Raw genomic sequence first — 23850 nt, 5'->3', positions numbered from 1 at the left:
AACTCAAGATTAGTAGCCAGAGTTATAATTCTTCAGTCAGAGGTAGTGATGTGGGGGAGAGGGGCATTGTACACACGATTGCCTCTGGTCTTTTTGATGATGCAAGGTTGACAAATGACAATTTTCAAAGTTTGCAGATGGTATGGTTAAATCATGAAACAAACAGGACTTCAAAATGACAAGGGTAGACAAATGAAATGGGCACATGCAACAAATTATATTTACTACAAGTAGGAATAAGGAGAGGCAATAGCAAGTAAAGATTTAAAAAGATGCAACGATAAGTGATTTAGTACAGTAGAAATCTTAAAATGTTGACAAGTTAAGAAGATTTTGTTCAAGAAGTACAGAAAGAGAGTACAAAAGCAAGTTAGTTATTAGTCAGCTGTGTGTGGAGCTTGAATGTTTTTTGTGACATGAGGTTCCTGTGGGGGCTTCAGTTTCCTCCCACATTCCAAAGTCACACAGGTAATTTAACAGGCTACTGTAAATTTTCCCTAGCACAAGTAGGTTGTTGGAGTATTTTAGGGAAAGATGATGGGCATGTTAGAAAGAATAGATTCCAGGGAATGAAATGGGGGAATGGAACTGATGGTCATGCATGCACTAAGAGTTGGCAAAGAATGGGCCAACATAACTGCCTTCTAAGTTGAGAGAATATGTGAAATAAAACAAAAATCCCTTTTGATTCTTTCTGTCATTAAACTACACTAAGGAGTAATTCATGGGAGCCAATCAATCTACCAGTATCTCCTCTGTATGAGGGACGAAACAGGAGTACCTGGAAAATTGGAATAAACTCAAGTCCCTGGGGTTGTGAGAGAATGAGAGCATACATTATAGAAGGTTAAGAAATCTAAAATCATGAAAAGCTTAAATAAGAATACAAGAATTTCCAGTACAGAAGAATTTGAAATGATTACCAAAAGAACCAGAGAGAATATGTGGAAATATTTTTGTCTAAGTTGTGGTGATCTGGACAGCACTGTCTAAAATATGATAAAAACAGATTCATGACCAACATTCACAAAGGAAAAATTGGAAAATGTTTCTATGGTCATATCAGCCTATTAAAAATTGGTACTTTACAAAAATCTTTTGGATGGAACATTAAATGAACCAGGTACATGATCCCATGTTACTATTCATAAGAAAACAGCAGTGGACTTCCATCCACTTCCAAGCCAATAACTAATTCAACTAACAATGCTAAACTGATCATTGATTTACTGGAACATTTGCCTCCTTAAGAATAACAACATTTCAATATATTAAGTTTTTGTTGTATGTTAGTATAAATAAGTATAATTAAGGCCTTCCTGTAACCTTTCAAATACTACATCACAACAGGATGCCCTCAAATACAGTACAATTCCGATTATGTGTGTCCTCATTTATACAAATTTTAGGATAAATGAGAATATCTGAAACAAATCAGAAATCCTCATTTATCTGAATGTTTTTGGAGCCGAACTGACCTCACAGGTTGAAAAAAAATTCTCCTGACATGAAATTAGAACGATGATTGTCCTTGTTTCAGGTAACTCCCTCCCCTCCCCTTTCCATTTCTTCTTTAGTTCCCCTATTGACTTTTCTCTCCAACTCTCCCTCTCAAACTGCGCTACTGTCTTCCTACCACAAGTGGTTGGAAGAATTCCTTGTCCTGGCGTCATCAAGGAGAGTAGCCTCCTGGGCAAGACTGGGTCCTTGGGCTTAGTGGCCTCCCCTCCCCTCCCTCCTTGGCTCAGCAGTGCTACAGATGCCGACTCCAAACCCTCTCCTCTGTCCACTATCCCACATGCACACCAGACTCCCTGGAGTGCATGTGCGGTAGGCCGAGGGGAGGATTCGGAGTCAGAACTCGGGCGTCGGGAACTCTGGTGACCAGAGAGACAGGAGCCTGACGACTTGCCATTGAGTGTTCCAGTGGCCCAGGAAGCCTTCCCGGGGATCAGTGGCAGTGGTGGATCTGTTTTATGGATCGGTGGTGGTGTTCAGTGGCAGTGATGGGTTCGTGTTGGGGATCAGAGGTGGCCAGCATTTTATTTTGCTTAAAATGCTTAAAAAGCCTTACCTTGTTGTTTGTTGTTGTTTAAACACTGTTGCTACTGGGCTGTTCTTAAAAAAAAAAATGACCAGTTATCCAAAAAAGGCCTAGTCCCAACCATTTCGGATCATGAGAGTTGTACTGTATACATAATAAGGGGTAAATAACATGATAAAAACATGTGCCTAATCATTTCATCAAATAAATGCGTTGAAAATAGTTTTCAACCACACTGGCCACTAATACACACTATGTGCTTTGAGCATCAATTTCAGTGACCCAGAAAATCACATAGCATAGAAGGACCAAAATGGTTAAATATATTTTTCTTGCAATAATGAAATAAGAATTTTCTAATCAGTGAAGTGCTTTAGGATATCCTAGGAAACTGAAGTTTCTTCTCAAGTAACGAATGAAAAATCTACATACTTCAGCACTTCTTCCCGACATTGTTTCTGCGGTGCAAAGCAAGCGATGGCCCAGACTTTGATCTCAATCCCATTGTAGAATTGTTTGCCACGCATATCCCACACTCCCTGATTTGGAGTAGCAATTGCTCGGTTCTATTAAACACAGAGAAAAATTAAAGGCCATTGTTATAATCAGATGGACCACATCATATCAAGAAAGTCCACTGAATTGTTTGTTTTTCTGCCCTTTCATAGCAGTCCACAGACTGATTTAATAGGTATGGTACATAATGGAAGTAGTTTATCAGCAATAGTTGTCGAACCATGGCACGGTTAGCGTAGCGATTAGTGCAAAGCTATTACAGCACCAGCGACCTCGATTGAAATCCAGTGCTGTGCTATGCAAGTTTAAAAAAATTTGTTAAAATATTTAAAAACTGTTAAACTGCCCCAACGATAAAGTCATATTTCAGAAATCACTTTAGCTTAATCTCAATTTTATCTTCTGTCTTGTTTGCTGGCAAAATGGCAACTGCATACAATGAACTGTTCACATCCAGTTTCCCCTGGACACGGATCAATGTCTCTCCAACCTTCAATGCCACGATGTTGTAATTAATGCTCAAATTTACTGCACCACATCTCCAAGACACATAGGTGATTTTAATTTTAGTTGAAAAAATCCTCAATATTTGACTATGGCAAAGAATAGGGGGGAAGATCAGAGTAAAATATAACTATTTCATATTTAATTAACAAGCATAAAGTACATCTTTCTTCAAAAAACAGAATTTCATAAATGTCATTAAAAGCAGCATATAAACGATTAAAGGCTTTCAGGTAGGCAGCCAAGAATGGCACAGAACCTCAAGGGAATAGTGCATACACCCAAATATACATCATTAAAGATAAAGAGCACAGTAAAAAGTAAGTGCCAAAACACTCATCAATAAATTTGTTGAAAGTAGCCCCAAAAACCCTAGTGGCCACAAATACACATTGTGTGCTCTGCACAATAGTTTCAGTGATCGAGAAATTCAAAACATCTTGTAATGGTTTAACCCATTTATGATAATTAAATCTTTAAATTAATTTTTGAAATTTACTCAAGTGCAACTGAGATGGTCAGCTTGGTCTTGGGTTGACATCACAGGAAAGCTACCAGGAATGGCCTCATTATTGTTACTTATAAAATAAGTTTCAAATTACTATTGAGTTACCCAATTAGCGCTCAATCAATAAAATGTAGCACTGACATTCATGAGATTCAAAGGCAAGGACAGATTTGACAGAGAAAATACCCTAATTTAGTTCTTCTGCCCTCAGCAGGACCAGTCATAAATATTTAACATGATAGATTTCCTGTCCTTCTATCTTCTTCCCCAATTGGCTACATAGTGTATTATCTAGCCTGGAATGTGGCAACCAGTTTTTGACGGCAAGGCTGCTAAAAGTGTTTGCTGAGTTGAAATTATCTCCGAAATTTATTCTGAGATTGACAATGATCATGTAACAAATGGAAAGGCAGGGAAAATTCTATTTTGCAACATGTGTGGGATCAAGATTGATGTCACAAATCAATTTAGTAAACATTTGGACAATACCAGACAAAAATTAAAAAAAAAAAGACATTGAGGCAACTCCATCCCATGTTACAAGATTTCAAGAAGCATTATCAATGATTTACAATTATAGCAAAATCCCTGTTACCTGGAATTCAAGCAATTGGTAAAATAAATCATGGAAAATAGATAAAAATATGAAAATTTAAAACTAGTATCCCCATGTGGTCAGTTCACCCATCACACCACACGCAATTTCATCCAACTGGCGAATTCACTTATCTGGCATCTACCAATCCCCATTGGAGCCAGATACAGGGAGTTTCATTTTATAAAAATATTTCTCCACTGTCACTGGCTTTATTTATTTTAGCAATTGAACCCTTAGCTAAACTAATAAAACAGGATTCAAAGATAACGGGTATCAAGGTGAATCAGGAAGAACATAAAATAAATATATTTGTGGATGATGTGGATTTGTTTAACAGATCCATTAAATTTTTGCGATAACTTAAATTTAGATTAAAAGAATATGGAAAAGTATCAGGTTTTAAAATTAGTTGGGGAAAAAAGTGAAATTATGCCCTTAGTAAATGGGGATTTTGCAGAATGTAAGAGGGTATTTGATTTGAGATGGCCAGGTGAGGGAATAAAATATTTAGATATTCGAGTGGAACCAGATTTTAAAAAATTATTTAAACTAAATTATTCTCCATTATTAAAAAGAATAAGAGAAGATCTGGAAAAACGGAATATGTTACCTATTACTTTAATAGGTAGAGTAAATTATGTTAAAATTAATGTTTTTCCTAGAATACAATATCTTTTTCAATAGATTCCTATTGCAATTCCTCAAAATTTTTAAAAAGAATTAAATATTTGTGTTAAGAAATTTTTATGGAAAGAAAAAATGGCAAGGGTTTCTTTGGATAAATTAATGTGGAATTATGACTTGGGGAGATATGTAGCTCCTTCATTTTATGAATTATTATAAAGCAGCCCAGTTGCAATTAGTTAATGTAATGTACGATTTAAATAAAATTCCAGCTTGGGTGTATAAAGAACTTAGTAAAATAGGGGAACCAAACCCACAAGATTTTATTTATGAATAGAATTCAAGATTGTTAACAGCAAAAAAAACTCCTGTATTGAAACGTTTAATTGAGCTATGGAATAGGGTTGATAAAGAGATTCAGGGAGGTTTATTATAAAGAAAAACACCATTATTTCAGATGTGGACAGGAAATTGGTACATTTATGCATTCCACTTGGTAGTGTCCTAGAATTGCCTATTTCTAACTAAAAAGGTTTAATCTATTGGAATGAATAATGGAGATTAAATTCCCACAGGATCCAATGTTATTTTTACTGAGTGATATTAGAAGTGTTAAACCTAAATTGAAATTGATTATGTATCAAAAAAAAGTTTATTCAAATTGCTTTAGCAATAGCAAGAAAATGTATCGCCATAACATGGAAGTCCGATACAGATTTAGGTATAGAAAGATGGCACGTGGAAGTTCGGAGTTGTATGCCACTTAAAAAAATTACATAAAATTTTAGAGATAAATACCATATATTTTGGAAGATATGATGCCTATATTTACAAAGTGTGGGTGTGACTATTTAAATGAAGCTCTCACATTCCCTTTCTCCTTAATGTCTCAGGATATTAAAAGAAACATTAAAGTAATAAATGCTTATGTTGAGGGTCTCTTGTCTTTTTTTAGTAAGGGGTTAGAGGGGGGAGAGGGGTATTTAGGGGGGGAGGGGGATTTCTTTATTCTTTCTGTTGTATGTGCCCAAAATGTTGGGCTGCACATGTAGATGAGGAATCTAACTCCCACTTTGAGTTCACTCAGAGAATTAACAACAGACACAGAGTTTCACCAAACCACATCTAATACTCTTTACTTTGCTTCCCAAAAAATGAAGTGAGCTATTTATAGAAATTTACACAACCTTGACTTCAAGGCACAAGAGTCACATGAGCCATTCAGTGGTAACACCCACTCCTGGAGACTCTGGGTCACTCTGATTAGGGCGTCCTTGCACTTTCTTTGTGATTTTAAATTTATAAATTAAAAAAAAGAATATTTCACGAGGATGCAGATAGAATGGACATCAATGGTGACAAAATCAGAGTGTAAATGGAGAAAGCAAAAGAAATGGTTTTAAGATCAAAGGGCAAATAGTAAAGGGTGAAGAACTGGTATGAGACGATATTAGGCAGGAAAATATTTGAATTAGAATGGAGGTGCAAAAATCAAGTACTAAAACATTAAAATTCATATTCTAGGAACATATCACACTTTAGCCCAGACTGTTTATTAACAAAAAAGGCAAAGGGTTTGTTCTTTAGGTAATTTCAATTTTCTTATTTTGGCATTAGGTAACAATTGAAAATTTCTCAATTCGCAAACATGACACACAGGAAAATATTGCAAGATAGAATCAGGAAAATAAAGAACTATTTCTCCCATGGATGCTCTGACAAATCCACTGGGGAGTGGAAAATCCATTGAAAACAAAACAATTATTGCAGATGAAGGAAATCTGAAATATGAAGGCATTCGTCAGGGAAAATACTAGACACATACACCAGGTCAAGCAGCATCTACAAAATCAGAAAGAGCTAATGTTCTACGTTCATGATATTTGTCGAAACATTACCTGCTTTTCTCAATGTTTTTACCATTTTCTGTCTTTCTAATTAGTCAATGTAGATTAGTTTATCATCTTAAAACAAGCAGAATCCTGCTTAAATGATGTGGAGAAAAAAATGCAGGCACACGCACACACATTTTACAACTGGAGCAACAGTAAGAACAGTGGTTGGTTCTCTTTTTCATCTCTCAAGCAAGTAAATGAAAATAGTAAAGAGGGGTGTGTATTTTGTGGAGAACAAGAAAAATACTTTGGGCACAGACCCTTTCTCAAAATTAAGCCTCAAGAACTGTAGTTCTAAGGAAATGTCCATATTTACACATTCCTTTCCTTTTATTGGTTGAATGTTGCCAACATTTCCTGTCTTTGTTTTATATTTTTAGCACCAGCAATATTTTCTTTTTGCCACTTAAAATGAGCATGTAATTATATAATTACAGTATATTTCGATGTACAAGTCGACCGCCATATAAGTTGACCCACCCTCCCCCCCTTTTCAGCCTCATTTTAAGGGTTTTATGGCAATATCCAGTATTTAAGTCAACCACCATTTTTTGGCTGCCTGAGGTGCCCCCATTGAGGGGCATAAGTCGACCACCAAAGCTCATGATGCCGGAGATGGGCCGTTGACCGACGAAACATCTTTTGATCACACGGATTTATCTGCTGGGCGTTGACTGGAGGTAATTGCTATCGTGGAGGGTCCATCGACACAATGCTGTGCACGACGAAAATGTGAAGCAAGCTTTAAGTTGAAAGTGATAGAAATGGGCAGGAAAACCAACAATTGCTCTATTGTAAGAAAATTTGATGTGCATGAGAAGTTGGTAAGAGATTGGAAGAAAGAAGAGACTTTAAGAAAAATACCAAAAAGGCAATGTTGTTTGAGAAAAGGAATCACTCTGTGGCCAGAGTTGGAAAATCACGTTGCAGAATGGGTACACGAACAGAGGCAAGATTGCTACATAATCAGCCGAAATAAAACAAGAACATTTGCACTGCAGTAGGCCAAGTCGCACCCAGACTTCAGTGATAATTTTGAGGCAACGGTAGGCGGGTACAATCATTTCATGAACAGGAAAAATTTGGCTTTATGCCAAAAAAACAAATATTACAAAGAAACTACCAAAAGATCTTGATCACAAAGTTGTAAGTTTTCACCAGTTTATTATATGTAACTGGCAGAAATTTGCATTGGCAAATATCGGAAACATGGACAAAACCCCCATGAATTTTGACATGATAGGCAATAAAACAATGGAATGGAAAGGTGTTAAAACTGTGCAAACTGTAAGTACAGGCCACGAAAGGGGGACAGATTGACCTTGGTCTTATCATGCGTGGCTGACGGGAAAAAGTTAAGACCATGGTAATATTCAAATGCAAAATTAAACCAAATTTGAAATTCCCTGCCGGTATTTTTGTACATCTTCATGAAAAAGGATTGATGGATGAAAATGGTGTAAAACTATGGACAGACAATGGTGGAACAGGCGGCCAGGCAGTTTACGCAAAGAACGGAGTTTGCTGGTCTGGGATATGTTTCGTAGACACTTAACTGAGAACACCAAAAGTAGATTAGCACTACATAATACTTACATGGCGGTTATCCTAGGTGGTTTGATGTCTGTATTGCAATCTCTCGATGTCTGCTTGAACAAGCCACTCAAAGACCATGCGCACAAGGAATGGAATATATGGTTGTCGAGTGCAGAAAAATAGTTTACAAAAGATAGGGAAATGCATGCTACACTTGATATGCTGTGTAACTTCGTGCTCAAGGCAGGGGACAAAGTTAAAGAGACTGCGATAAAATTGTTTAAAAAGTGTGAAGTTGCTTGTGCAATTGGCACAGAAGATGATTTATTGTGGGACACTGACAACAAAGTTGAAACCGCCTCATCAGATGCAGACTGGGACCCATATGATGACTGTTTAAATAGTGAGAGTATGGATGTGCTTGCCACCATCTTTGCTTCAGACGATAACGAGAGTAATTTTGAAGGGTTCTAAATGTTTTCAGACAATTATATTGTTTTTTGAAGGCTGCTAATTGTGTTGTTTTCAATTTAAAAAATCTCAATGAAAATCTGTCGCAGTCGGGGTTTTTTTTTGGTTTTTCAAGGATCGACAAATACGCTGAATTTGTTTTTTTAAGGGTCGACATACGCAAGATCAGCGTGGATTGGATTTTGAGCTGAATTTAAGGAGTCAAAAGTATATCCAACGTACAAGTCCACCCCCATTTTTTTTGAGAGAGATCTTTTGGGTTTCACGACTTGACTTATTTGCTGAAATATACAATAATTAGATTGTTCAAATCTACACAGGGTGAACTTGAGGAAAGTTCAGATATTTGCCACACCCCTGCTGATCTCAGTCATTAAAATCTTGAATTTAATGGCTTCATGAAAAAGCTGTCTATTTTGATGCATCTTCTTGGAAAAGTGACAATGTTGAGAAAAACTCTACCATAGCATAAATTCGGTTTATGGATCTGAATAGAGTACCATTTAACTCTTCTGCACTGTAACCTAACGCCGAATCTCAAATATCCTTTAATGTGCCCTAATCTGCCAAAATGTTTTATAGAGCTTATTCTATCCATACAATCCACCTTATATGAGGAAAATCGTTAACTTACCCGGCCTCCGTACTGTAAAATCGGTGCTGGTAAGACTCTGCCTGTAACTTCCGTCATGTCATCCTTCACCTTTATCCCAAATTCCTGAATATAAGGATCAAGGTTGTAGCTGGCATTCTTCATCTTTAAGAAAAAAATGATCAATTAGCATAAAAATTAATGGCTGGAAAGTTTCCCATCAGCATAAAAAAAATGACTTCTGGAGTATTTTGTTTTTTTTTCTTACTTTCTCTATAGTAAGATACTTTATCAACAACAAAGTAAAAGAGTTTCAGAGATTTCAGGCCTGATCTCTAAAGGCTCTGTCATACATGATGGTGCAAGGAATCACAGTAAGCTAGAGTGGTAAGAAGTGGAGTGAGAACTTTCTCTTAGGCAGTTCCTCAGGATGAAGGATTACTTGCTTCCACTTTGCTTTCATGGATATTAAACTGGCTAAATTAATTCACCATGGGAAATGCAGTCATTTCCACCTCTAGAGAAGGAGTACCTGACATGGTGGGCAAGAGTGTAGTTTGAAGGGCTTTGATGTGCTTCAAATGCATGGCCCAGAGATTCTCAATATCACCACGAGTGCTCCAGCCGAGAGCATCCACTGACTGATTTTTCTTAAAACTTCCTACTTGTCTGCTTAATGACCTCCTCTCACAACTCAGTTCAGAATAGAGTGTCTATTTTTGAAATCTGGTGTCAGGCAGAGGTTCTGCTTTAGGAATCTAGCTCAGCCAGCCTTAACATACATGACTGAGGATAATCAGGGCTCTGCTGGGAATGTTGACCTTGGAGATACTACTGAAGCTGGTTCACATATGTTGGGGAGACCATAAGGGACATGGATCACTGCTTCTTGATAGAATGAATTTTAAGGTCTGAGACCTTTATCTTTATGAACCTTTGGTTTAATCAAAGGTTGTGTGGATGCATTGATGGCAGTGGTGAATTTTAGAACTGATGTCTGAAAATTGCCACCAAGTTGGCTGTTTTCTTCCAGGGTCTTACCATGCACCTTTATTATCAAAGGGCATTGTGTTTAAATATGAATATGCTGGTAGAGGTCCTTGGACACTTTCTTCCGTGGGAAAGGGAGGTCAATGTAATTCAAAGGAAAATATTTTGAAGGAAAATATGAAAAACCTTCACTAGTAGTAAATTAGTGATGAAGGACTGAGGTTAGAAAGATGGGCAGAAAGTTGTATTTTCACATAGCCGATTGACAGAATGTGGAATTACCACAAGTGACCATTAACCCAAAGTAATAATATGTTAAATGAGAATTGTATGATTATTTGAAAGGAATATAAAAGGTACATTGAATGGAGAAAAAATAGATTCATTTAAGATGCAGCTTGGAATGAATTCCACATTGTAAATTCCACAATAATGTTTAAAAAAAACCTTTGACAGACAATCTAGTTTTGAAGAGCCAAAATAGGGAAAACAATCATATGACATACAAACTAAATACAAGCAGCAATTGAAGTGTGCAACAGAAACTGAATGTTATATTTTTTTGTCACCCACCAAACGACTAATTTCTTCCTGTCTGTCTGGCGCTGACCGTGCTGTTGCTTTGATCATTGTTGATGTCTGATTGTCTGTGAGTTTCTTGATACATCGTTGCCCAGGTACTATGTTGCAGACCTACAAGAGAAGTCATTACAATTTTGCACTTGGTATCCTCCACAACAACGCAACCAATGAAATAAGATCATTGACCATCCGCAAAATATCAAGGGGAAGCATCAATAACAGGACCATTGACGATATTCAATACTGAGACTAACGACAAAGGACAGGGAGGTTTTCTTGCTTAGAATGTGAAAGAAACTTGAAGATAAAGTAAAGAGAAGGACCTTCAGCCACACTGTCTTCATCTCTCACCTCAAGTGGTAGGTAAGTGTGCTTCTGCTCCTGTCCCACCTGCAGACAGGGTAGGTGAGGGTACTTCAGCTGCAAGTTGTATTTCTGTTTGAAATACTGCGCCACTGTACACTCCACAGTCTGTCCACTTTCCAACTGCAATGGAAACCTGGCAAAAATAATTTGCAATTGTAATTTAATCAATATGCACACACATCTAAACTTGTATACACTTAGTAGTGAAAGATTTAGGCCAATTCTGTTGAACTCCTTATCGACTTCTAAGCCTGTGCTGTGGCGACCGACGCGTTTGGTGTTCAGGCGAACTGACTCAGAGTGTGACAAGTGCGCGATCAGAGCAGCCTACACCAAGATGGCGCCGGGCATCTTCCCCTTCCCCTCAAGTAAAGGGCCCACACGCACGAAGTACAATTACCTGCCCGTCAGTGATGCAGCTTCTGGTTCCTAGCAGCAGGAACAGGGAGTGCATTTAAAAAGCTCAGTGAGCAAACAATAAAGCAGCAAGTTTTGGAACAAATCTGTCGAACGCTGGTCTTGTATTCACTCTGTAGTGCGAAAGCTACAGTGCCAACAATTTCATTTTCCTTGTTAGTGTCCATTCCCCCCCATTCAGACAGAAACCAACAGCTTCAAATCTTATACACCATAATTATATTGACTTCAACAATAAGATTTATTTCTTGTTCATTGTGCCAATATCTTCATTCACACTATATCCACAATTAATTCTTCTAATGCTTGGCTTGTGTCCTAAGGTGGTCCCCTTGACATAAACAAACTCCAAATATTCTCTTCCATTCAGTAGTAAATGTTCCATGCTACTGCCATGCTCAGCAACTTTACTGGCATCCATATAAAGAGAGAGACAAGTTTCCACAGATGCTGAAATCTACACCATAAAAACAAACTGCTGAAGGAACTCAGTATCCATGAAGGGAAATGGACAATGTTTCAGGTTGAAACCCTGCTCTAGAACTTAGACAGGTAGCATAAAAAGGAGAGGAAAAAGATCATTAGGTGACAGAAGAAGGGTGAAGAATGATGGACAAAGTCAGTGGGAGAGTAGGAAGGGTGGAGTTGAGTGACAGAGAAAAGAGTATGAGGTAAAAGCAGATAAAGGGGGAACAAAGAAAAGGAGAAAAAGGCAAGCGGAGCCTGGATGGTGGAGGGGAGGGCAAAGGTAGAGACAGCTAAAGGAAAGAGATAGGTGGAACCATTCAAGGAGGGATGGCAGCCTGATGAGAACAGTGGGTTAAGGATATGGTGGGAGGAGTGTGAGTGGAAAGGGTGGAGAAGGGGCAAGGAACTGAGAAACAGAGGCAGGAAAGCATGTGGTATTTGAGAGGTCCTAGGCAAATGACAAGGAGAGAAAATGGGAGTTACTTGAAATTGGAAATTAATTGTTCAGGCAGAATATGAGGTATTCTGCAAATCTGTGTTTGATCTTATCATGGCAATGGAAGTAAAGACTGGAGTAAAGAATCTGTTCTTTTTCCAAATAGCAGATAGCGATGGTACTGGATAAATGAGTACCCCACATATTCACAATACATACTAATGACTTAGATGATGAAATAAAATGTAATATATCGAAGTTTGCAATAAAGTAAAACTCAAGTCAAGTTTATTGCCATCTGATTGAACAAGCACAACAAAATAGTGTTCTCAGGTCCTTGGTGCAAAACACGCAGACACACAACCAGACATAAACACACATACAGACAAACAATACATATGCAGGACAATTATTTCATCTATACAAATAAATAAAGTGTTTCAGGAATATTAGAGTCTTGGATAGTTAGTGTGAGCAGTTCCTTTGGTCGTTCAGTATTCTCACTGCCCATGAGAAAAAGTTGTTCCTCAGCCTGGTGGTGATGGTTCTCATACTCCTGTATCTCTTCCCCAACAGGAGCAGTTGAAAGATGCTGGGTGCAGGGAGGAAGGGATCCTCAATGATTTTGCACGCCCCCTTCAGACAACAATCCCAGTAGATCATGTCAATGGGAGGGAGGTCATCCTCTCTGGTAATATTATAGCCCTGTGGATTGACCTCTGATCCATTTCCCTGCAGCAACCGTACCACACTGTGATGCAGCCAGCCAAGACACTCTCGATGGAGCTCCTATAGAAGGTTGATATTATAATGACTGGTAGCCTTGTCTGCTTCAATCTTCTCAGGAAATGCAGTTGTGCCTTCCTGACAAGTGAGAAGTTGAGTATCCATGAAAGATCACTAGTTAAGTGTATTCCAAGGAACTTGGTGCTCTCCATTCTCTACTACAGAGTTGTTGATGTGTAGTGGAGGGTGGTCTTTCCTGGCCCTCCTGAAGACCACGATCATCTCCTTCGTCTTGTCTACGTTGAGACCCAGGTTGTTACTCTCACATCATTTCATGAGATTTTCCACCTCTTCTCTGTCGAGCGGCTCATTGATGTTGCTGATGAGGCCGACTACTGTTGTGTTTTCTGCAAACTTGATGACACTTGGAGCTGGAGCTGGCAATACAGTTGTGGGTCAGTGATGTGCTGAGCACACAGTCCTGAAGGGCACTGGTGCTCAGTATGATGGTGTTCAATATTCTGCTACAGACCCAGAGAGACTACGGTCTTTTCATTAGGATCCAATTACAGAGAAGGGTGTCGAGTCCCAGCAAGGACAGTTTCTTCATCGGCCTCTGGGGAATGATCGTATTAAATGCCAAGCTGAAGACAATGACCTGATGGCACACGAGGTGCTGTTCTCCAAGTGGGCCAGTATGGAATGAAGTGACAAGGCTATAGCATTGTCTGTAGAACAGTTTCTTCTATAGGCGAATTGAAATCCAGCGTCTCTGGGAGGTGTGCTTTGATGTGTTCCATCACCTGACGCTCAAAGCATTTCACAGTGGTGGAGGTCAGTGCAACAGGGTGTTAGTCATTGAGGCCCGTAATTAACAGCCTCTCGGGTACCAAGATGATGGTGGCTTTCTTGAACTCTGTGGGAACGATAGACCGCTGCAGTGAAGTGTTGAAGATGTCTGTGAAGACCTCCATAAATTGGTCTGCACAGTCCTTCAGTCCCCGACCAGGTATGCTGCCTGGTCCTGCCGCCTTGTGTGGGTTCACCTTGGATAGAGTTCTCCTCACCTTGGCCGCAACTATGTGGGGGGCTCATTCGTCAGGGGACTTTCTTTGGCATCATCCTGTTCCCATCAAAGCATTCATAGAAAGTGTTCAGTCTGTACAGAAGGGAGGTATCATTATCTTTAATTCGTAAGATCGACTTGTGATCTGTAATAGTCTTGATCCCTTGCCACATGTGCCTTGTGTCACACAGCTGTCTGTGGATCTTCTGTGCGTACCCTCACTTTGCCTTCCGGATTGCAGGGGAGAGTTCAGCCCTGACTGATCTTAGTACCATCCTATCTCCTGTCCTAAAGGCAGCATCACAAGGTCTGAGAAGGGTCCAGACCTCTGCACCCACCCATGGTTTCTGGTTAGCCCTAGTTGTGAAACATTTCATCTCAGTAACATCCTCAATGCCCTTGCTGATGTAACCAGTCACTGAACTCGTGTACTCCTCTATGTTTACATGACCATTGTAAGTGGCTCCCTCCCATAAACAGCTCTAGTCCGTGATCTCAAAGCAATCTGATGGTAATGATCAGCCATGATCTAAAATGGCAGTGCTGGCCCGACGGGCCAAATGGCCTACTCCAGCTCCTATTGTCTATTGCAGCGCTGTTATGGCCCCTCCCTGGCCATGACCTGATGTCCCTGCGAACTGACCTAGTTTGCTTTGCCAGCAGTCTGTGCACTGGGTTTAGCAGGACGCATATGTGATCAGAGTAAACCAAGGTGGGGGTGAAGTGCAGACTTGAACGTACCAGGGACCTTGGTGTACACCTGATCCAGGGTGCTCTCTCCTCTGGTGGTGAAGTTCACATGCTGTTGAAACCATGGTAAGACCGTTTTCAGGTTGGTGTGATTGAAGTCACCAGCAACAATCATGACATCGTCAGGATAGGAAGTCTGGACTTTGCAGATGGCACCTCTACAGCTCCCTCATGGCTGGGTAGAAGTTTAAACTGTGAGAAAGATGCAGAGAAGCTCCTGTATGATTTTGACAGGTTCTCTGAGTGGGTAAGTGCAGGGAGGATGCACTATAACCTGGATAAGTGTGACACTTAGGTTGCAAAACCTATTTTCTGAATAGCAATAGATTGAGGAAGGAGTAGGTGGGATGAAAGACCTTTTCATTCTTAATTTCTCTTTCCACGATCTTGTGGATTAACAGAGCTGGCCCAAAAAAAGCCTCTTCCTGCATTTGTTTTTATGTTCCTATTTTGTTTGACTCTTTTAAAAGTTCTGCAGCCTGGCCATTTCTTTATTATAAAATTTATTGTAATAATTTAAACATTATTGCTGTTTGGTTGCTCTCCATTGCAGGCAAAATCTTCGCTAGGATTCTCCTAAATAGAATAATACCTAGTGTCGCCGAGAATATTCTCCCAGAATCACAGGGCAGCTTTCGCGCAAACAGAGGAACTACTGACATGGTCTTTGCCCTCAGACAGCTCCAAGAAAAGTGCAGAGAACAAAACAAAGGACTCTACATCTCACCAAAGCCTTCGACACCGTGAGCAGGAAAGGGCTTTGGCAAATACTAGAGCGCCTCGGATGTCCCCCAAAGTTCCTCAACATGATTATCCAACTGCACGAAAACCAACAAGGTCGGGTCAGATACAGCAATGAGCTCTCTGAACCCTTCTCCATTAACAATGGCGCGAAGCAAGGCTGCGTTCTCGCACCAACCCTCTTTTCAATCTTCTTCAGCATGATGCTGAACCAAGCCATGAAAGACCTCAACAATGAAGACGCTGTTTACAACCCACCAATTTTCCCCTGCAACCGTGTCTGCCTGTCCCGCATCAGACTTGTCAGCCACAAACGAGCCTGCAGCTGACGTGGACTTTTTACCCCCTCCATAAATCTTCGTCCGCGAAGCCAAGCCAAAGAAAGAATTGCTGTTTTGTAGTGCCCAAAGAGAGGACCTGCCACAATATAATTTTTAATCCCGACTGCTAGTGAAATATGACTTATCCAGACTTGTACTATTCATCCTCATCTGACTTCCATACTTTGGAATCTTTTCCCCATTTCTTTCCACCTTTTACTGGTCCCAAATGTCTTTTGATATCTGTTCATTAATTACTCTACAATTGTTTGTGATCATCTGGAATCCATGATGTCAAATCAACATCAAATTTAATTTTTGGGTTACACTTTATTCTTTTGGTTACAATTTACAATGAATACAAAATGAGCTTCCAATCCATTGCTAGCCTGTAATTCTAGAACCTCTGTTTGCAATGAAATCTTGTACGAAAATTTGATTTAGATTCACCAGCTAATCAATTCTCATTTAAATCCCACCACATGAATGGGAGGGTACTCACGTTTGGTGACTGGCAGGTCGTCGTGTAACATTGCACACTCGATATTTTCTCTTCATTTGTCCACAGTGAGTCACCTCCACTTTTAAACCTGTTAAAGCCAGGAAAGAAAGATCATGAATCACAACTCTGTAGGTTCCCAAGCAGTCCAGTTAGTTAGGGAAGTGAACAGATGATTGTGATCCACCACAGGGATCCTGGTTTATATTGTGCAAATTCACAGGATAGAAATAAACAGCCAATCCATCTGAATAGGATTCAGTGATGTCTGCTGGAGGTGCGTGTGTAATGCCTATGGAAAGTAGGTGAAGGTGTTAATGGTAAGAAGGCTACACTGATTGATGTTGATATTTATCATTGAGAGATGCTGGTGAGCGCTATCTTGAACTTGTGCAGTTCTTCTTCTTGAAGGTATTCATAGTATTATTGGGTAATTTTTCGGGATTTATATCAAACAACAAGGAAATACGAATATGTTATCAAGTCATGAAGTTATGTGGCTTGGAAACTAAATTACTGTTGATAGATTTAGCTTGTGCCTGTCAGATTTGTTTCAATGGGAGAGACTACAAGTTTGGGCTATACTATCAAAATACCTTGGCAAGCAACTCCAGTGCATTTTGTCTGGCACACAAAATATCCAAGATGCACCAGTGATGGAGGAAGTAAATAACTGGGAAGGTGGATTTAGTGTCCTTGGCATTTGAGATTCCTGAGTTTTGTTTGGATTTTTATTTGCCCATCAAAATTTTCCTTGAATTGAATGTTTTTCAAAATTTTTTTACACAATCCAGTCGTTTCAATCATCACTAACAATACCAGCTTTAATTCCAAATGGACTTAATTAGCAAAATTAAGATTTCCCCATCACACATCACTGGTTCACGTCTCTGGATAACTACTCGAACACTTAACTACAGTGAGTTGTATTCATCCCAGACCAACAGCCAATATTCCATTGCAATCCTGATTTGTGCTTACGAGATGCTGTAAAAGCTTTGGGAAGTAGGAAAATAAGATAATCTGTTGAAGAACACAGCTACATTCTTGAAGTTGGGTAGTTAAGATGATGGTCAATTAGCAATTTAGTAATGGGGATCTTAGCAATTGTGATTTTACTAACAGCCTCATTTTGAATATTGCCTGATGCTACTGTGACTCAATGTTACAAAATCCTTGTTAGTATTCCAGTAATATCCCTTCACGACCATGTAGCATGCACAAACGTTCCTATTTCTATTCCACATCTAAAACACATCTCCGATATTTTCAATTTTGATTTATGTAATATCTGTGGTGTGAGGTGTAAAATATATTGTAAGAATCCGTATCTTGCATTTATAATTGATGTCATGCAATCCAAACACCAATCAGACCAGCATCTTTCTATTATTACAACTCCTAAATCCGACTCCCATCTCTCTCTTGATCTCTGTAAACCTGGTTTTTCACTTTCATTTTGGAGAGCAAAGTACATTTTAAATATAAATTTAGGTGTGTTCCCCAGCTAAATTGTTCATTCCATCTCACTAATTTCAGGTGGGGCCAAATTTGGTTCCTATCTTTCTCTTAAGAATTATCTTAACTGGAGAAAGCAAAAAAAACATCCCATTAGCAATCAACATATCTTATTCCTTTGTTATACCATGAATTCAATATTTTGTTACTCAGATTCATAGACAGTAGCACATTTTGACATAATAGTGTCTTCAGTGATATACCTTTTTTCCCCACCGATACATTCATTTATTTCTTGCCATATTCTAATCATGTGTATTAATGTAGGATTATCCATTTTTTGTTATCGACTTAATATTCCACATAAATACAGTCCTTCATTGTCTCCTCTTTTGTTGAATTCAGCCCCATTTGAATCCACGAAGGGGGATTGTTTTCTTCAAAGGACCCCAAAACCCAGCCCCAATAGAAATTCACCAAGACAATGATTATTTAACAAAAGTTGCTTTTAATTTTCTTTAAACATAATAACAAGATCAAACTTTAACATTACTATTAACTTAACCTCCTTCTAATTCTAAGCACATATGTATATAATGTGTATATGTTCAGGAAAGTTCTTTGTTTCACAGTTCAGCCATTCACTTCTCCAAGTTTACCGGTATCAGGCAATTCTTATACTGTGCACAGAAATTAACATTTATGAATCTTCACCAGGTTCTGGTGCTTAAAGTTAAATGGTTAATGCTCAGGAAGGTTCTTGTTGGTTTCAGAGAGATATTTGCTGCTCGTTGGACACACACAAACCGATTTCCTCCAATCAGTCACTTCAGTGTCTTGCCAAACAAACTTGCCCCATAATGGGTTTTCCAAACGATAACCTCTTCTTCCAGGTCACCACAGAGTACCTCTTATTTCAGGAGAAACACTCTAGTCAGCCATTTCCTCTTGTAAGGACTACAAGGGCTTTAAACAGGTTGAACTCAGAACTCACAACTAGTCTTCAAAACGGGGTTTTTCAATAAGCCTGCCAGTTTGCCATTTTGCAGCCTCAACTGCAACTGTAGAACTGACCTCTCTCTCTCTGAGAAGAATTCTGTTTGTTTTTTCCTCACTCTGCTTTTAAAAACCAAATCACCTCTCCCAAGGCTCCAAACCCAATCTTTGAAAGATGTTATCAGTACTTGAGCCTAACTCTGTTCCAATTTGCACCTCTTTTTGAAGTTCTTTCCAAAGCAGTTCCATTGTCTCTGCAAAATCAACTGGAGCCTCATATTCTAGCTTCAGCAAAGCTCTTGCATTTTACATGTATTTTGTGGTGTTGTTCTGTTTGCAAAGTGACCTACACTAAACCCCCACAATCTACCTCTTTTAAAGACATATTTATCCATAAACATTCTAATATCCCCTGTAACAACAGAAAGATGATAGAAATCTTGCTTATGCAGATAGATAATACTTCTTAAAATCCAGGAGTCTGTCCTCCCGATTTATAATCCCATATTAATTTTTCCAGTGCAATTCTTGGTACTTTGTTATTCCATAGGAATTTTCTTATACATTTTTGTAATAATTTAAAGAAATTTTTATTTAGTACAATAGGCAACGATTGAGATACTATTATCTTACCTTAATTTTAATACAATTTACCCTTCTTATTAATGTAAATTGGAAGATCTTTCCATTTCTGTAGATCTTTCTTCTATTTTTCCTAATAGATGGGGTATTATTAAGCTTATTTAAATTCTGTAAATTATTATCTGTCATTATTCTGAAGTATTTAATTCCATCATTTAAATCTATCTTTTTGGTATCTTACATAGTCAAAGTTTTGCAATGGCATTATCTCACTTTTGTCCATATTTATTTTGCATCCCAATATTCTTCCATATTTTTCTAATATTGCTTGTAAACTTACCAAGGATTCAGATGGGTCAGACATCTATAATAGCACATCATCAGCAAATAAACTGCTTTTATCCTCTTCCTGTCCAACTGTGAAGCCCATAATATCCGGATCTCCTCTTATAATCTCCGCCAGAGGTTCAATAGCTAGTATATATAATGCTGGAGATAGGGGACACTAACCCTAACCCTATCTACTCAAGGGAAAAATTGATGACATTTGGTTATTAGTTATAATTTTAGCTTATGGCTTATAAAGAGTTTTCATCCAATTTATAAATGTTCTACCTATGCCAAAGTTTTTCCAGCATTTTATATAAGAAAGACCATTGTAGTTGGTCAAATGCCTTCTCTGCATCTAAAGAAATAGTTATGTTTAGATTCAATCTTGACTTTGCCATATGTATTATATTGAATTATCTACCGAGACTATTTGAAGAGTGACTTCCTTTAACAAATCCCACTTGATCTGGATGTATTAATTTTGGTAAATACTCACCCAATCTGTTGGCCAGTGCCTTTGTATAATTTTATAATTTGCATTCAGGATTGATATTGGTCTGTATGATGAGGGTTTCAATGGGTCTTTACCTTTCTTCACCACATTTCCCAGATATTTTTTTCAATTTACTGAGCTCTCTGTATAAGTACATGTTTTGCTTGTTTGAGAGATAGGGTGGCATGGGAGAATGCTCACTCACTTAAAATAATAAGGTTTTAACAGCTTTCTCTGATTTTTCCTTGAAGAAAGGCTCAAACCTGAAATGTCAGCAATATATTCACACTCACCAAATAATACTGCACAGTGATTATTTCACAGGGTGGCCAGCAGGCTTGTCAGATCACGGTTGACGGGAGTGTCAGAGTGTACCTGCGCTTAAATAATTACTTATAATATTTAATACAATGTAATGCTATGTAAATAGTTGTTATACTCTATCATTTAGGGAATAATGACGAGCTGGTTTGTGGGTTTCTCTCAAGTTTGAACAGTTTGAAGCCCACAGTTGGTAGATTTTCCCATGGTCTTTTATATATTGAGTATGCCTTATTAACTTGAGCATGTTTTTTTTCCGCACGGTCTTTTATACATTAGGCATGTAGGTGCTTTAATCCCATTATGATTTCACTGCTCTGAGAATATGTAATACGTCACTTGTGACATCACCACTGGAGATGGGGCATCCATTAGATCCGAGAGATGGAGTTGAACCAGGTAAATCATGGTCCAGTGTGAATGGTTTACCGGGTCCTACATGGCCAGTAAGTTTACCCGCTTCCTCAGATGCTGATAAGACCAGCTGAGTTCCTCCAGCATTTTGGTGGTTTTACCACAATCACAGCATTTGCAGCCAGCCTACCTGTTTCACACATGCACATGCTAGCCTTTCACCCAGCATGCATAATCTATTGTTATGTACTGATCAGGAGACTACCTGCTAACAGGAAAGCCATCAACACAAAGGAATCTGCTCTTCAATTTGAATATTTATGTTACACTGTTAAAGCTTTCTCCACAGAAACCCCCAGTAGTTTTGTTTTGTCAGAGTATGAATGGTTTTGTGGCATGGCTGGAATGCTGTGCACAGAAACAGCAGATCTGTTGTGCTTTGTCCACTGAATAAAGACAAATGCTAGAAGGCAACTTCAATCTCAAATTATTATTCTTCCATTAAAATGCACATTGGTAGCTTCCTGACTGATCATTTACTCCTCCTTTCAAAATTCAAAACAAAAAGAAAAAAGAACCAGGAATCCAAACATTAACAACAGAGATACCTCCAACTGTGCATAAATCTGTTAAAATTCACCATTCTCACACCCCCCCCCCCCCATGGTAGTTTATAACACTGGACAAAACCTTTGAAAATATAGTCAAAATCCAATTTCTAAATTCTCTCATGGGTGTGAATCACCACTCCTTTATACTGCTCTGTACCTGCATAATAAATTAAGTAATTGAATACTCCCCAACACCTTGATTTTGCTTCAACAAGATAAAATTGGGTTAAATCTCTATTTTTTTCTTTGAAAAGTTTTGCTTAGCTCAATAATGTTGCACTTACACCAGAATAGTGGAGCAAATGCAAATCTATTTTTAAAAAAATGCACATGCTAGAAATCTTAAACAAAAGGATTTCATACCAACCTATACAGGTAAACTCCTCAACTGTTCGTTCCTCCGCTACACTGGTGCTGCCTCATTCACCCATGATAAGGTCGACTTCATTCACTTTGCTGCCAACTTCCACCTGACCTCAAATTCACTTGGTCCATCTCTTGAAACACTATCCCCTTTCACAATCTCTCCACCTCCATCTTGGGAGACAAACTTACAATAGACATTTTCTACAGACCCATCAACTCCCAGTTACCTCAACTACACCTCTTCACACCCTGTTCCTGTAAGGATTTACAGTTCCTCTGTCTCCAACACATCTGATCTGCTTCTAGGATGAGTCCTTCCACGCGAGTTCATTGGAGTTGTTCTCCTTCAAAGAAATGTGGCTTCCCCTTCGCTACCATGAACCTGCAGGTCTTTCATTTCCTGCACACATCTGCCTGGGCCAGAGCAGATGTGCAGAAAATGAAGGAGATGTAGGAAAGGACAAGAGGGAAATCCTGTTCTGGATCTAACAAGAACAGGATTCCTCTTGTCCTTACCTACCACACCACGAGCCTCCACCCAACATATCATTCTCTGCAATTTCCACCACCCACCACTAGACACATCTTCCCCTCTCCGCCTTCCACAGGAATAGCTCCCTCCACGACTCCCTTGTTCACTCATCCCATCCCACCAACCGCCCCCTTGGTATCTACTTTTGTGACTGCAGGAAATGCTACACTTCCATCAACATCTCCTCTGTCACCACTATTTGGGGCCACAAAAAGCTGTTCTTAGTGAAGCAACAGTTCACATGAATCTGAAGGGGTCACCTACTGCATCTGGTACTCCCCTTGAGGCCTCCTCTACATTGGAGAGGATGAACACAGACTGGGAGATCATTTCCTTGAGTACCTTCGCTCAGTCTGCTGCAATAATAGGGACCTCCCAGTGGCCAACTATTTTAATTCCACACACTATTCCCACACCAACATGTCTATTCATGGCCTAATGCACTGCCAAATTGAGGCGTCTCACAAATTAGAGGAAAACTCGTAATATTCTGCCTGGGCACTCTCCAACCAGACAGCATTAACATCGATCTTCAGCATCCAATAAACCCCCTCCCCTGAGTCTCTCTTGCCCTATCCTTTCTGATTCCTTTCCTCCAGATCCCTCTCCATTCAGAGAGCTAACCGCTCCCCCATTACCTAATCTTTTTTTCTATTCTACACGCCTTTCCCCATTTGATTATTTTCCACCTGCCGACACAGTGACAACTGGAGTAGCCAATTAACCAGAGAGTATATCTTTTTGACTTGAAAGCTCAATGAAGCAAAGAGAAAACCCATGAGGTCACAAGGAGAAACTCAACTTCCATACACTTTGCACCTCAGGTCAGATTCAAACTTGGATGCCAAGAGGGAGCAATCCTAACCTTTTGTGAAAATGCCACCTGGCAGTCTGGTTGACCATTCATCTGCCATTGATTTGAATTTTCACAGAGTATGTTTCCTCTCACCCCAAGTCCATATCACAGGAGGACAAGATTTAAAAAGTTATAACATTGTGAAGATATACCAGGCAACTGTGTGGATGTACAGTTAATCTGGATAATATGACAGCATTCTTCCCCAACCCTTACCTGCATAAATAAGCTTCTTTGATGCTGCGAACACGCTGCAGGTTCACAATCTTTGCCTACATAATGACTGACTATCAAGACAACAA

General features: G+C 39.0%; 1 protein-coding gene across 3 annotated transcripts in view; it reads right to left on the bottom strand.

The window, feature by feature from the left end:
- Positions 1 to 23850, bottom strand: part of LOC138741496 (protein argonaute-1) — a 92486-nt gene that overhangs the window by 31373 nt on the left and 37263 nt on the right. For all 3 annotated transcript variants that reach the window (XM_069895686.1, XM_069895687.1, XM_069895688.1), the window contains exons 7-11: positions 16653 to 16740; positions 11212 to 11359; positions 10852 to 10971; positions 9331 to 9453; positions 2477 to 2610 (exon numbers count right to left, since the gene is read on the bottom strand). In XM_069895686.1, the coding sequence (XP_069751787.1) occupies positions 2477 to 2610; positions 9331 to 9453; positions 10852 to 10971; positions 11212 to 11359; positions 16653 to 16740 (613 nt within the window). The remainder of the gene's footprint in view (positions 1 to 2476; positions 2611 to 9330; positions 9454 to 10851; positions 10972 to 11211; positions 11360 to 16652; positions 16741 to 23850) is intronic.

Source organism: Narcine bancroftii, chromosome 8, assembly GCF_036971445.1.
Source record: "Narcine bancroftii isolate sNarBan1 chromosome 8, sNarBan1.hap1, whole genome shotgun sequence".
Lineage (NCBI taxonomy): Eukaryota > Metazoa > Chordata > Chondrichthyes > Torpediniformes > Narcinidae > Narcine > Narcine bancroftii.
Note: the sequence above shows the minus strand (reverse complement) of the source record. Positions and strands in the feature narration are given on the sequence as shown.